The sequence below is a fragment of the Hyaena hyaena genome, unplaced genomic scaffold (assembly GCF_003009895.1).
Source record: "Hyaena hyaena isolate Hyena2069 unplaced genomic scaffold, ASM300989v1 scaffold_1583, whole genome shotgun sequence".
Taxonomy (NCBI): domain Eukaryota; kingdom Metazoa; phylum Chordata; class Mammalia; order Carnivora; family Hyaenidae; genus Hyaena; species Hyaena hyaena.
Window position 1 is genome coordinate 61,964 of NW_024082218.1, and position 16,294 is coordinate 78,257.

The window sequence follows — 16,294 nt, forward strand, 5'->3', positions numbered from 1 at the left end:
TGGTGTCTTAGTTCCTAAAACAATACCAGCAGTAGGTAGAAAAAAAGTTTTTTAAATTTGAAATACTTCAAAATATCATCCTTGGAATATATGAATTTCTTTTTATTATGGAAAAAATAGATATTTTCTTATTACTAAGGATACTCCAATCAAATGAACATTTTCTTGCACATACTATATTCAAGAAGCATCTCCATTACTTATATAGTTATTTATCAAAATATCACAGATTTTGTCTTAAGTATGCTCACCTGCTCAGAAAAGAAGTCACTATTATCTTCCAGGTATTTACTGAAAGGGTTGGGTTCATAGACTTCCTCTTCTTTTTTCAGTAATATTTTGGATTTTACAGGTACTGGGCGAATGACTCCAGGCTTAGTCTTCGTGAATGTCAAATAAAATATTTAAAAATAAAGAAATAAATGTCATTAAAATAAAGGAATATGTGTATTAAGTCATTCAAATGTTCTCACAAAAAATTACAATTTTTTCCATTTTAAAATGATTTTACCAATACATAAAGCAGCCTAGGTATCAAATGATTTTAACTAATATAACTTTAAAGTTAACCATTGCAGCAATAAACTCATAAAGATCTATTATCATGATGTTCAAAATGCAAAAACCTTCCCATTGATCTAGCCAAATGTGTTCCTATATCCTCACCGGTGCATTCAGTCAACGAATATTTCATCTGACAAATGTTTATGGAGAATGTCCTTAGCGCCAGGCAGCATTCTCATTCTGGTAAGGAGAGATGAATTTGGCACAGTCCCTCAAGCCTTTAACAGTTTATTTTTCTGGAAACTACCCCCAGGCCCCAACATCCACAGAGCTAGGCCCCTGGAAACCATGTTCATTTTATGTATAATGAAATCAGGGATGGTCTTCTGACTGGGGAGGTGGAACCAGAACTTCTCTTCCAAGAATGTGGAAAAGGAATACAGACCACTCTGCAATTTCTTGGAAAGGCTGAAATTATAATGTGTCAACTTGGGAGCTATGGGAAATTCTTAATTTGCCATAAAAAGCAGATCAGATAGATCAAGAAAGACAGCAAAGTGGATGTAGGCTAGAGAGAAGAGACACTAGGGGGCTTTCCAGAACTGAATTCTAAAACATTCCTGGGGCCCAGCTGAATTTCTTGTCCCAAGGCTCCCTGAGACTTTCCTCTTTTAACACAAGATTTTCTACTTTTCAAAGCTCAAATTTACTTCTGTAACTTGCAACCAAAAGAGTTTTAGCTAGACTAGTCATTCAAGATTCATAAAATTGTACCCAATATCAGTTTGATGAGAGAGACAGAGAAATCTACTTTGGGGCAATTTCAGAATGATGTTTCACAAACACCAAAATCTTGTTACACTGTAAAATGTCACAAAATGATTGATAAATTTACAAAAATATCCCAAACAACAATTCAATAAAAAGTTGTGACACTTTCTCTGGTTAAGCATTTTGCTGTAATCATTCTTCTCAACTCCATTTCCTTTCTGAAAATAGTAAATTAGCTCTCCTCAATCAGTGCTGATGCTCACAATTTAAACCTTAAGGGACTACATCTATCTCTATGCTCTATAAACTACCTGATATATTTTGAGGCTTGAATAAATGCCACTCTGCAATACTTTTCCAATCGATATTTTCCCAGTTGCCTTTCATATTTATGTCAACTAGGGAAGTACAGAATGAGAAAAGTCTCTATCTTCCTCAGGCTAAGAAATATTTCCCACTTAAGAAACTCTGATTTCTCTCAAGAGGGGAAAAAATGAGCAAGTAACATCCAATTATGCATGAAGTCGCACAGTGAAGTCTGTATGAGGGCAATAACCCTGCAGTAAACACAGCATAAGAACAAAGCCTTGGCAGGTACTGATTTCTACAACCACCTATAATGAGGGAGATGCCTGATATTTGGGTCATGATCCTAAGTTGTCCAGATTTCCTGTCTCCATTTTTCACTTGAATCCCAGTTTCATTTACCCTTCCTTCTCCTACTCCACCTTCTCCCTCTCTTCTTCTCCTTTGTGAGGTAGGAAATCAATGCAACAACTCTAGTGCTCAGAGCCCACCAGATTCCAAAACAGACATGGAGCTTTAGGAGCTAAGTTTGGTGGTAGTATGCAAAACGATGAAAGCAGAGAGGAGAAACCTCACCAAGTTCACTCGATAATGCTAAGAGAATTCCTATGCCAGAGACCCTGACCCCTGTATTGTTAGCAGGCAGATGATTTGGGTTATCCTAGCCTGGAGACTTACTCAGATCTTCTCTCTTGGGATCAACCTCCAGGATGAGACCAAAGGAGAGACTCTTCCAGATATCAAATAACTTCAGCATCAGAATCAGTTACCCATGTTTCATATATGTTTGTGTGCCAGCCTTTATGCTCCTTAGTTCCTATGAATTTCCTAAATTTGATGGTTGTCTAATAATTTGGCAACAGTTCTTTCCCTATTTCCTCTACTCTATTGGATGTTCCACATGCTCTTTTCTTAGACTCTGTGTTCCTAGCTTTGGTCTACCTGAAGTCTGAGTCTTCCTCATTCTAGTTTGCCTACTTGGACTTGGTAGAGTTGTCCTGATTCTGACACCATATTTATTGACCTCTTTTCTCAATCCTGTTTTTTCTCCAGCATCTTGACTTATTGTCACTCAGTAGTATTTTATAGACATGGAAGTTAACTCTAAGCATAAGAAAACTAGACATAGTTTGCCTTTGACATTGTTCACATTTCCCATTCTATAAGCTTTAACCATATCCTCCACACCCAACAATTAGTATTTGGCCAGTATGGTCACATTGGAAATTGAACACTGGTGGCCCAATTCTGAACCTTGTGCACTATCCATAAAACACAGTACATGGACAAGTCATGCTCATGGCAGCCTTTGCACCTTGCTCATACCTTTTCACATGCTCTGAAATCAACATCAAAATCCTTGAAGACTCATTGCAGATAATGACACCATCATTCTCCCATATATTCAGATTCTATATCTTACCTATATGTGACCAGGCTCTATATTTAGTATTTAGATAGATTATCCCATCAATACCCTACAAACAATCCTGTGAGAGACTTAGAGAAAATAAGTTACATGCCGAAGTCATGCAGTTAATATGTGAAGAAGTCAATATTTAAATCCAGGTCAGATCAAATAATCAAACCCATGATTTTAATTACTCCTTTGCCTACTTTAAGACAGAAACAGATTGAGAAACAGCAGAGACAGAAACTTAAAATATTTTTAAATACCTACCTCTATAATTTCCTCTGTCTGATCAATAACAAAGTTCTAATATTTTTATATTTTTGATTCCTTTTAAATTCATTGCTTCTGTTTTATTTCTATTGTCCATTGCCACATTCTTGATTTTGGCCCCTGTTACTTGATTTGATGTCACTTTACCTTTCTTTTCAATAGTATTACTAAATCCGGTTTTTATTTCCTTAAACATGGCATATAAAAAAGTTCCTGCCAATATTCCTAAAATATTGTAGGATGTGATGTTTTCCTATTCGATATACACATCCATACATCCTCCCTACACCTAAACACACACACACACAAACACACACACACACACACACCATATTCCATTTCCATTCCATTACAGGATTCTGTAGTTTGCATGGCAAAGACATAAAATTTGTACTGATGTCTCTCTCTGGACTTGGTTAAAAATACACTCACAGAAAATGGCATGATATTGCTGGGAGGAGTGCATCCAGCTTATAGACTTTAATTTTTGCAATAGTGTTTATAGACTGTATGACCTTGAAAAAGCCATTCAACCTGTCTGGACCTTCCACTAAAGGATTATAATCACCCATGAGTAGGTCCTTTAATAATGAGGAATGGCATATTTATTATTTATGTTCCTGTCCTCTCCATCATCATACTACATAGTTTTTACATAAGTCTTGTCTCTGCATATGCAAATCCATCACTCAAGTGTCTCAAGGTGCCCTTTAGAACATCTATAAAATAACCTAAGTAAAGCAACCACTGCTGTTGCTGGCACAGGTAAGGCTCTCCTGGAATATTAGTTAATTTCCTCTCTGCACTTACTCTCTGCTGGTTCTTCAATGTCAAATCTTATGTAATCTGTATTTGTTGAAGGCTGAATTGCAACACAAAGTAAACTAATGGATCTATCCAAATAAGATGTGTGCTAGCACCGTACCACTTAAAATGGGGCATGTGAACCAGCAGCATCTACGTCATTTGAGAACCTGTTAGAAGTGCCAAATCTCAGACCCTACCCCAGACCTACTGATTCATAATCTGCATTTTAACAAAATCCGAAGGTGATTCATTCTATTCTAGTTCAGCTAGAGCTCATTCCATTAAAATGTTATTCAGCCCACCTAAAGATAAATCCTCCTTGGTCTGCTATCCCAAAGACATCTGTTTAACCTTGAGCTTTTGCGTCCAGACTAAAAGAAAGCCTTTAGAGGAGACTGTTTATTGATTTCTAATCCACATTGTATCCTTGAATATAGCCACCTGATATCTTTAGACTTCAAGTAGACTTTTATTCTCTAATTCTGACAAATCTAATTGGCTAAGTTATGTCCAAACGAAAACAAAGGAAATTACATTAATTAGTTGGAAAAGTCTGTTAAGGTGAGCTACTATAAGACTATCATTGTCAGCAACTAAACTAGCTCAAAGTGGCCCTTTATTTTCATTTTTCTCTGCAATAGAATCCATAGATCCAGCTAGACTCATGATTAATACACACAAATGTTATTCTTATGATGCCAGGAAAAGCAACTAAAAACAGGCAATGATGCCCATAGTTAACAAAAAAAGGTACAGAAAGAATAATGAGAAGTTTCTCTAAATGTCAAATTTCAATCCTTTATGATGAACCTACTGAGAACTGATCACCACTGGATGTAAGGCATTTTTGAAGTGCCTCAAAGACAAAACAACCATTGTTTTGGATCTCTGAAGCACACATCTATCAGACGTTCTGTGGAGTCATTTTGCCAATTACGACTTAATTTATCTCAGGAACTATAGCGCATATACTTTTGTTCTCAGAGGGTTGAAAACTCAGTTGAGTAAGCCACTGAATAATCACACCGAGTTAAGTCATGTCACTTGACTCCTCTCAGAGCTCTCTAATGCCTCACCTTCTCACTTAGAGTGAAAGCCAAAATCCTTGCCATGTCTATAAGGTGATGTCTACCAAGTGCTCTATGACCTAATCTTTCCAATGCCCCACTAGTCTCTCTCTTCCCGATCTTATCTGATGCTGCTATCCCTCTCACACTCCCACCACTCTCCCCACTCTAGCCAAACACTATGACACTCTCTCCCTGGGGAGATTGCACTGGGGCTCTTCGCTTTTTCCAGAACTCTTTTCTCCCTGGAATGCCAATTTCTCTTGTCTCCCTAATTTTTTTCCCATAGAACTTATTGCAATCTGACATTTGTTTATGTGTTTATTGTATTGGTTTCTCCACTAGAATGTAAGCTTTGTGAGGCCAGAGATGATTTCTTTGTTCACTGTTGTATCTCCAACACCTAGAACTGTGCCTGGAAACTAGAAGGAGTTAATCATTACTTGAAGAATGAAGAAATTAGTTGACTGCCAGAAAGAGCCTAGGATGTTGGCTATTATCCAATATGCAGGCCTCAAGGGGTGTTGACTGTCAGCTTGGGGTCTCCCATTACTTTTCCTGGATTGACTTTTTGATTTCAGTATAACCCAGGAAGAGAGAACTCCTCAGGATAGAGGATCCATATGGTCTTTCACCAACAGAAGACCAGAAGAAAGGAAGTGGGTTAATGAGTCCCACCATTAGAGGTGAGAGTAGAGGCTGAAGTTTCCATCTCTGATGGATATAAGAAGTCAAAGCCAGAGATCACTTCTTTAGGGACTTTAGAAGATTTTCAACTTCTCCATTAAAAAAAATTGTTGTGGTTCCTTCTGTTCGCTTATAGTGATACCAGTAAAAGTTTTAATACAAAAAGACAATGATGTCTTTTTTTTGGAGAATTTGAAGGTGGGATAGAGCTAAGGAGATCTCATTTAAACCTCCTGCTAATCTTGAGGGAGAAAATTCCAAGAGTATGTAGAGATCCTGGGGCCTGGTGAAAGGTTTTGATGGTCCGTGGGACACTGGTCTGAGCCTGCTGTTAATTTGTCTTTATAACTCATCAAGCATACACTTATGCTGGAACATTGCTACTCCAGGGGCACTGTGAAAATAAACACTGTTTCTGTCCTTTGGAACTTAAAATCATAATTCTAGGACAACAAGCTGGTACTGCCTCTGGCTGGAGACCAAAGTTGGAAATTAACTGCCAGCACTGACCTGGAGAATCCATTATTAATATTTTAAAATCATGGCTTCTTAGAGCAACCTCATTCTTAAATTAGTAACTTCAACCAGTGGAGTGTTTTTAATTGATTTTGATGACAGTAGTAAGCCTTGCAGTGGTATAATGAGGGAAGAAAAGAAATAAAGAACAGAGTCTCCATTCTTATAGGTGTATTTTTATCTTTTGGAAGAAATAAAATGTATAATAAAAAGCAAGAACTTAATAAAATACAGCATACAACAAACTCTGTGAGCTTGACTATCAATGCTACTAATTTGATGGATCGAAAGAGCTAGTGAAAGTACCACAGTGTTTCTTTTACCCATTTGCTTCAGCCTTGTCTTTAGTCTCCAGTGTTTTATACATATATATATATTTTAGAATTTCTGTGGCAACAAACTCATAGAAATTCAAAAACAGTCAAGACTGTTGACAAAAGCAATATTCTCTAAATTATTTAGCTGACTCACTCATTCAATTAATAAATTTTGATTAGCTTTCATTATTCTAAGATAAATAATATTTTATGCTTGAAACAAACACTCAAGCCTTTTTCCCCCTTGAATAAATATCTCATATTTCAAAACACTATAGTGCAGAGCAAAAGTGCCAAGACATATTTTTATAGCAACCATTAGCTATGGGATTGTTGACACATAACTGTAGATATATGGACTTCAGGTTTTTTCATCAGAATAATGGAATAATAATTCCTGCCGATTGCAAGAATCTAATGAGATAATATGTGTGACAGACTTGATAAAAAAAAACATAAAATAAATTTGAAAGGGAAAAACTTTCCTCTTCCTATTTTTGCATGTATAATATGAAGTATTGACACTAAACGATCAATACTATCCAGCAAAGTACCTACTTAAATTATTTTTTTAAATAAAAATAACATACAGAGGACTCCAATTATTATAAACCACATCCTCTAGCTCAAGAAACATTTGATGGGATGTGTACAACACAGATTTGGCTGGACTGAACTATTCCAATGGTTGAAGAAAAGACAATAGCATGACTCAAAACTTAGGAGGCGTAGATGATAAATGCTGTAGCACTTAAGTGTGTTGTGTCAAGGAAAACTGGTCAAGGACAAACCTCCTTTCAGCTTGAAGAAGACATCAGCTGTACACAAAACTTTTGGGGCTGCATTTCCTGAACAACAGTGACCTCAAGGGCCCTCAGAAAAATGACTCATGAACCACTAAAGCAGGACACATCAGCTGGCATTCAGAACTGGGAACAAAGTATCTGAAAGCTTAAGCACTCTACTTTATAGTGTTCCAGTAAGCAGCATTTTGCTTTTAACGGTTTATAGCCATGTGGCTTATTTTTTAAATCTACTGTTTTGTACTCTCCAGATTCAGGATTCATCTTGGGCAACAATGAAAATTTTGCAATGTCATTAAATATCAAAAGTTAAAGCCAAATGTCTTCTAAACTAGGCTACCCTACCTACCACCAAGGAAGACCAGTGCTTACCCATCTTGGAGAACCAAAGCTATTTTCTCATCCAGAGAAGAGGTCCCACTGGCCTCTGTTAATATTGTGAGGACTCCACTCAGGAATTAGGAAAGTTCTGTGAGGGTGCATCCTACATCCTAGATCTCTCCTTTCCTTTTGCTCCTGCTATTATGCTAGGAGTAGTCAACTTAAAGGTGTGAAATATCCACATCCAAATTGATCCGACCCAGTCTCCTCTTCTTTCATAAATGATCACATCTTTGTAGGCTATGGGAAAATGCTAGCACAGGACCCACACTGGAGGTGCCCAATGAAGGTTATACTTCTGTGGACGCCAAATTTCCCAACTCCTTCATCAACCTTCCCTTATTCTTTTTAATTATCTAAAATTCATGATTTGTTTGAAAGTCAGTACAAAAATGGCCACTATCACTGTGATGTTGCACAACCCATTTAAACTCTGTCGGCCGCTGTGTCTTTATCTGTAAAAATATTATCTGTGAGATAATATTTCAGAGATCATTGTGTGCAACAATAACACCTCTCATAGGTACAAGGCTACCTTAGCAACCTCACATATCATGATACATGAGCCTTGTGATCTCCCTATGGGTTGACAGAGTAGTTATTCCAACCTTCCATTTTATAGATGGGTGTTTCCAATGTCCTCATCTCTAAGCTCCCTGTGATGCTATTTAACAGAAGAAGAGAAACTGAGGCACAGTCAGTGAACTGTTTTCAAATGGACACCCAAATTATTCCATTCTGCTGAGCCCAATACTAAATAGTTTGGCTTCCAGAGCAAACAATGGAAATATCTTAAGAATAAGGGACACGGTCATATTTCTTGTTTTCTTTCAAATGTTGAATTGGCACAATTGTAATGTAAACAAATAAATAGGTTTGTTAAAAGAAACAAATAGCCAAATTAAAAGAAATAAAGTATGAAAAATCCTGAAAACACCAAATTTCAAAAGCAAAACAGTTTTGGTATTAAGCTTGTACTACCACAGTGACTTACCATATATTTTCACTTCAACCAATTTATTTCCTCCCTAAAATAGGACTAAAATAATTTTAACTAGTGGCTTATTTTATATAAAACATAATATTTATTTACATAATTTAACTATCATCTATCATATGTTCCCAATAATTTTGTTTCTATGTGCTACATATACACACACATATTTTACAAAAAGCGATGTATAACATCAAATTACCTATTATATGGCACCTATATGTGTGATTCTATAAACAAGTGCACATATACGTGTGTGTATGTAAAGTTTTGTTTTTCAAAGGCATTCGCACTTACTAAAATTATTTAAAAGTTAATCCTAAAGAAGGTTTGAGATGGCAAATACTGGAAATTCACTCATAAAAATGAAAAGTTATAATTTCAGTCATATATTACTTAAGAGCAAATATATCACAAATTCCTAAAGAAGTGAATATCATATAGCATTCCTTGCATACAATTATTTTTATTTTATTCCATCCCCAAGTAACAAAGTACAGCGTTAATATCATGAAATAGAAGTCAAAGTGATTAAATTGAATGATTATATCAATCCAGATGTTCCTTTTTGTGGGTGATAAGCTTGCTTGATAATAATCCCTTCACAAACCAACCTATATCTCAAGGGAATTTGGGGATTAAAACTTAATTTAAAACTTGGTTAAGAAATTCCTTGAACTCTTTAGAGAAAGAGTCTAAAGCAAATGCAAAGAAATTATCATTAAAGTCAGTCAAAGCAATGCTTTGTATTTTTCTCCCTAAAGAACACAAACTTAGAATTCACAGAATTATTTTCTTAGTCAAGAAGCCGTTTATTTATCACATTAACAATGAGTTGTTTTTATGTGTCTCTTTTTATGAAATTATTGTATATATTTGCCTCTTTGAAATAGTTTCTTAAGCCAAGAACTGACATATGTGTGTGTGTGTGTGTATATATATATATATATATATATATATATATAGATTCTCACTCATTGCTCTCAAGAAACAAGTATATCATTATTTTAAATATTAAAATAGCTGTAGTATTTCCATATCTAAACTGGGAAACCATTCAACTTTATTATGTTATTTCAATGCTTGTTTCCATGGCAACTCCTTCACATCACTCTGTTAGTAATCATAGACTCACAGTGCTAGAAGGGTTTGGAAAGTAGGTAATAGAATGCTCTCATTGCTCATTGAGGAAACTGAGGACTAGATTTTCAGATTTGTGACTTATCCACTGTCAGCTCAGTAGCTAATGTCAAAGTAGGAATAAAAGACAGTTCGTCTGGTTCCCATTCTAGCATTCTTTCACCTATACTGTACTGCCAGCAACTATTCGAAACTAATGGACACTATTTTTACACACACACACACACACGCACACACTTACATACACATGCAAACACCCCATACACCATATGTATAAACACCAACATAGTCAAGTAGTTTGTTTAATCGGGCTATTTTAAGAGTCAAACCATAATTTTTATGGTTTTTCACTATTACAAATGAAAGTAATATCATTCTGACATAATAATGACAAGATGACTTGTTGGCTATGGATGTAGGACACAAAAACAATTGCTTAAAAATGGGGAAAATCGGTATTAAAAGGTGATTTTGTCTTCTTAATATCTCAAATGGATTTACTAGAAATTTTTCTAATTATACTGAAGGTACGAATTGTTCAGGAATTTATAATTATAAACAATAAAAATTAAAAGACATAAAGAAATCTTTAGTTATATCTAGGCAATTTATTTCATTGTTTCACTTTGCTAACCACTCTAGGAATAGAAAATACAAAACACTATGATGAAAAGTATTTCTATATGTAATCAAATTTTCATCTATAAATAAAAGATTCTAGAGTTTAGATCTGTGCTAACAGAGTAGCCAGTAGCCTCTTGTTAAGCCAATGATATGTGTTTACTCCAAACTGAGATGTGCTGTAAGTGCGAGATACATATTTCAAAGCATTAACCCCCAAAAAGGAATAAAATATCCCAAGTTTATAATGATTATATGTTGAAACAGTATTTGTCTATTATTAAATAAAATACCTTATTGAAATAAGTGTGGCCTGTGTTTTATTTTTTTTACTTTTTAATGTGGCTCCTAGAAAATTTTAAATTACATTTGTGGCTTGTATCTGTGGTTCACATGATAGTTCTCCTGCTCATTACTGATCTACATCTTTCACATGCTAACCTTCCTGTCTGAAATATCCCACTTCTCATTGCTTCAAGTCTAGAAACTGTCCTCCATTATCAAGCCTGACCTGCCCTTGAATGAATTTTGCCTCTGTCCCAGGAAGTAAGCACTCTCCCTCTCTAAACTGCAATAGCGTATTCCTTCTGCCCCCACCCATTTTATTCTAACCCCACTACTAAGATGCAAGTTCCTGGCACATAAGGTCTATGTATGGTTTTTATATATGTTGGTAAGCTGCAAAATCACCACCATGTGGCTTCAGTAAAGCATCAGTAAAGTTTTGTTAGACAAATAAGCAAATACATGCGGTAAAGTTATTTGCAGTTCACTTTCTCAGACACATCTGGCTTGAGAGATCAGAATTTTCAAAAGTAGGTCCATGACTTCACAAGAGGATACATACCAGCTGACTCTCGGATACTGCAGAGGATGGGGAGGACAGGTTTGCCTGCAAAATTAGAAGCACGGTGTTTATTTGGTGAACTTCATAATTTCACAAAATATCTGTATTGTTAAGTTTTTTTGAAGTTCTTTAATTACTAAAGAATACATGCCCATTGTAAAATTTTGAAAAGGATAAGGGAAAAGTATCATTATCCCACCAAAAAATGATTTGAACAGTTTTTGTACATTGCCTTACAATGTTTTTCCTATATGTTTTCATGCAGCTCATATAATAGTGAGGATGATGTTTTTATGTGTTGCTTGTCTTTAACATCTTAACATATGCACTATCACAAGACATCAAAACTTCTTCAAGATGACATAATATTTCAGCCTCTGTATATACTCCACATTTTGCTTAAACATACTCGCAGTTGGATATTTATATTTGTTTACAGCAAATCGACACAAATAACAGACTTTCACTTAAAGTATCTTCATATTTGAAGGAAAGCATAACAAAGTTTTCTTGATTTGGAAAAGAAAATAATGAAGTTTTTAAAATTATTTTCAATTAAACAGGAGGCTAATGTTGTTTCTTCAGCCTTGGTTCCTGAATTTCACTGCATCTGGATTTAGTTTCCTTCTTACTGAAGTAAATGCTGCGGTAGTTTTTTCAGACCTTGTTGCCTTGGACTTTGTCTGCAAATGTTTTAATTTTGTTCTCATTCTTCAATGAGAGTTCTACTGGACACAGGGTTTCAGGTTAATAGTTATTATCTCTCAGCATTTTGAAGGTGTATCCCATTAGCTCTGGCTTCTGTCACTGCTGTCAGTCTAAATGCTATAACTTTGGTGGATGATCTGTCTTCACATTGGGTTAGTGTTTAAGGTGTCCATTACATTCTGTAATTTCACTATGATGTATCTGAGGGTGGATTTCTTTTTATGTATCTTTTTGGGGATTTGGGGTAGTCCTTCATTCTGAATATGCATGTCTTTCTTCAATTCTGGAAAATCTTCCATGAATACCTATTCAAATATTGCTTTCTTCACACATATCTTCATCTATGTGAAGCTTCTAATAAATATATATTTAGTCTTCTCAATCTCATTTCTATAAAACTTCCTTTCATATTTTTTATCCCTTTATGCTGCATTCTGAATGGTTTCCACATACAAGTTTGATAGTTAACTAATTTCTTTTCAATTGTATATTAACACAGTCAACATGACATATGGGGAGAGAGAGAATCTTAAGCAGGCTCCACACTCAGCACAGTGTCCAATGCAGCTCAATCCCATGATCTTGGGATCATGACCTGAGCCAAAATCAAGAGTTGGATGCTCAATCGCCTGAGCCATGCCAGTGTCCCACATAAACATTTTTAATAATTATATTTTACCAAGAATTTCAGCATTTAAGTAGGCAGCTGAGCCTCCATATCAACAGCCTTCAACTGTGATGGGAAAGAGTCAGCATACAAATGCTTAATTACAGGTATGCTTGGCTGAAATATAATAAAGTTGTGTTCCTAAAGTATTTCTATTCTTTTTGAAATTGCAAATGTTTTCAAGGTGTGTTAGAGGTATGTCAATATTGTATTCACTCTCTGAGATATGAATGATAACCAAAAACTGAGAGCTTAGTGGGTCTTATGGTATTGCCAAGTATATAGAAGTATGAATCACCAAACATAATGACAAGGCACCTGCAGCCCTTCTCACGCTGTGCTCAGCATTGTTTGTTTTCTGCTTTTTGACACATGCCTTTCTTCACAAGGACTGTTGCTATTTGCTGCCATTCATGGTTACTCTGTGGCAGCAGGGCTTCTTGGCTAAAGCCTCCCCATCTCTAATTGCTGGGGACCAGGTTAGTGTACACTGAATTTTATGCCTACTTTGTGCTGCAGAAAATCGCCTTTTAGAATGTCTATCACATTCAGTTCACCTAGAGTTTTGCTTTTAACCTCATAGTGTAATATAAGTAATAATGATTTCCTCTAACATCATAATTTTTCCTTTCAGTTAACTTTTCATTATTGCAATGAGAGAATAATCTATGGATCCCCTAAGTTAAACTAATAGCTTCTATGAAATGTGCTAAATTAAATGCGGTTATCTTGACTACAACACAACATAGCTGAATTTTCTTCTAATAAATATAGGAAAGAAGAGGTTACACATTAAAAACAAAATATTTGTACAGTTTTAACTACATTTACTAGTATGTTGTGCTAATTAATACCAAATCATAATAGGGAAAAAAATAAAATCCTCAAGAAAAATATTACATTAGGGAAAAACCCAAATAACTTTGTGTTCAATCTTCATAAGTCCCTCAAATTCCATCACTGGGAATTATAATGTTACAATAAGATGCTTTAGACATCCCTATTCCATTTTTATTTTATCTAATATAATGGGTTTCATATCACTTTTATGAGAACCTATTCCCAGAGAAGGGATAGAATTAAATGTGAACCTCAGGGTGGGGTAAATATTTATAAATCCACTACAGATCCTGTACCAAAGAAAAAGAATATTGGCTTATGTGTATAATGAATATAACCATATTCTTTCAACCAACCCAATCATGTCAAGCCCTTTGAGAAGCCTTGCTTTGCTTTCCTAATACAGGTTAGCAGTGTTTATTAAATGCTGCAGCTATAACTATGTTATTAATACTGTAGCAGTTATTTTCCAAAAAGTAAGGAAAGATTGTCTGGTGAGCTGAGATTGGAGCAGTGAAATATGGGAAAGGGCTACTGTATCTGAACCATGGCTCATGGGTTCACTAAATGAAGCAACTTGCATACCTAAAACTAAACTTGAAATTGGATTGGAACAACACTAAAGATTTTAGTTATTCATGTCTATTCACATTAATACTAACTGTAAGGAACAACGGTACTGCAGAGTATAAGAATGGCTGTTGTATGAAACAGAATCCTATAATCTATTCTATCGCCCTTAACATCATTTTAATCATAAAAGGAAAGGAAAGCATAAGAAAGGAGGGTCCATATCAATATATCATCATTTTAAAAACTTAGAAACCAACAGAGCAGTCAAAAAAATGTGGAAGTCAAACTCTCTTAACCTCAAAGAAAATATATTAAAGAGTTAGATTTTATGGAAAGCAAAAGAGTTAAAGACAAACCAAAGAAAGGAGAATTTGAAACCCAATGAAAAATAAATTTCTACACAAAGTCACCACTGTCCCGAGTCAACTTTGGAGAAACCATTTTGTTTTTCCAGACTTGATATCAAGGTCCAAAAAGTATGATGAAACTCCTTTGTCATTGTCTAGACTGCTTTTCCTCACAATGTTCAGCTTTTCCTCATTCATGACACATGTCCTTTTAGCTGTTATCACACTAGCTCCCTCTTGGGAGACTGGAACAAGATAAAGTGGTTCCAATTGCCTTTGCCTTCTGCACTCTACACCTCCACTTTGGGCTTGTTTCCCCACCCCCATCCCCCCTTTCAGCACCCACATCCCTCCCACCTGAATATAACAACCAGTTCAATATCACTAAAAGGTCTTTCTTCCACCTTTCCTCCCTGTTGACTAATTGTCCTGCAATTCCTTTACTCATGGCTCAAAGAACTGTAACTAGTGACAATGTGTGAACTAAATTACTTCTCCCAGGCAAGACTACTCTACACATGGGCAGAAAGACAAATCTTAAAATATTAACTGAACACTTAATAATCCCTGAGTATTGAGATTGGTATTGGGGAAATATGATAAAATGATACAAACTGTCTTTCGTTTAACCTAGTGAGTGTTCTAATTACTCTACATAAGCCGCTATGTGTGCAAAACAATGAATCCAATGGTAAGAAAGTTAGGCACCAAGCCCAAAGAGATATGAGGCATCACATCTTTCTTGCTTCACACTGCTTATTCTAACTTTCTATAGACGTTACACTGTATGACTATCTCATTAGAAACCATTTTATAAGTTAGTAATATATTCCTAAAAGACCTAAATACAAAAAGCACATTTGAAGGTGTTTAAAAAGTTTGTGTCTTTATGCTAAGGAATGATGACTCCATCTCATCATGAACATAATCAGTAGGCAGGATAAGTAGGCATAGTGAACAAGAACAGCCATTGTTTATATGTGCAAATGAGGAGATACAAGATCACATCCAGGGGAAGTTTGGCTAAAAATATGGCACCTTCATTTTTGGTAAAGTCTAAAGTGATGAGAAGGATACAAGACATGAAGTGTGTCTCATTAAATCTTTTCTCTTCCTCCTCACTTAGCAGAACCCAGATAATTATCTTCAATTCCTTCTTTATCCTCTTTCACATAAGCATACATTAGAAATATTTCTGAACAATGAAAAAGAAATAAATGAGAACAATCAGAACAGTGGATTTTCTTGCTTCAAGTGTTCACAATTCTTCCTGTAAATCATCAAATCTTTGGTTACATCCTACAGAAACAGATCTGGACTGAGGCCTGTATTGAAGTCTCCTCTTATCTTAAGATCTATGACTACATTAAGCACATAGCACCTCTGGAACACTCCAGCATAGCAACATTTCCAGGCATAGCAACAAGGGGAATATGTGAGCTGGTTAAATTGAAGACGGTGACCTTTATTTGAATATCTGTATATATAGTGGTGAATATTCTTAATAAAGCTTGACACATTTTTTAATACATTGTGATATTTTGAAAGCAATATGCTTCCATTGTTATGACATTTTTCTGTCCCTCAAGCTCATTAAAATGGGATCTTACCTGTTTACCATATAATATTCAATAGACCTGTCTCTGTTATTTCTCTGGTTCTTAAAAGTAACTCATGAAATGTAAAGAATTGATAAAATAAGTTTTTATCTATA

At 35.4% G+C, this 16,294-nt stretch overlaps 1 protein-coding gene across 1 annotated transcript in view; it reads right to left on the reverse strand.

Annotated features, from left to right (window-relative positions):
• LOC120226093 (muscular LMNA interacting protein) overlaps positions 1 to 16,294 on the reverse strand; it is a 251,072-nt gene that overhangs the window by 47,965 nt on the left and 186,813 nt on the right. Inside the window, exons 9-10 of the mRNA XM_039224298.1 lie at positions 11,446 to 11,490; positions 252 to 380 (exon numbers count right to left, since the gene is read on the reverse strand). Of these exons, the coding sequence (XP_039080229.1) occupies positions 252 to 380; positions 11,446 to 11,490 (174 nt within the window). The remainder of the gene's footprint in view (positions 1 to 251; positions 381 to 11,445; positions 11,491 to 16,294) is intronic.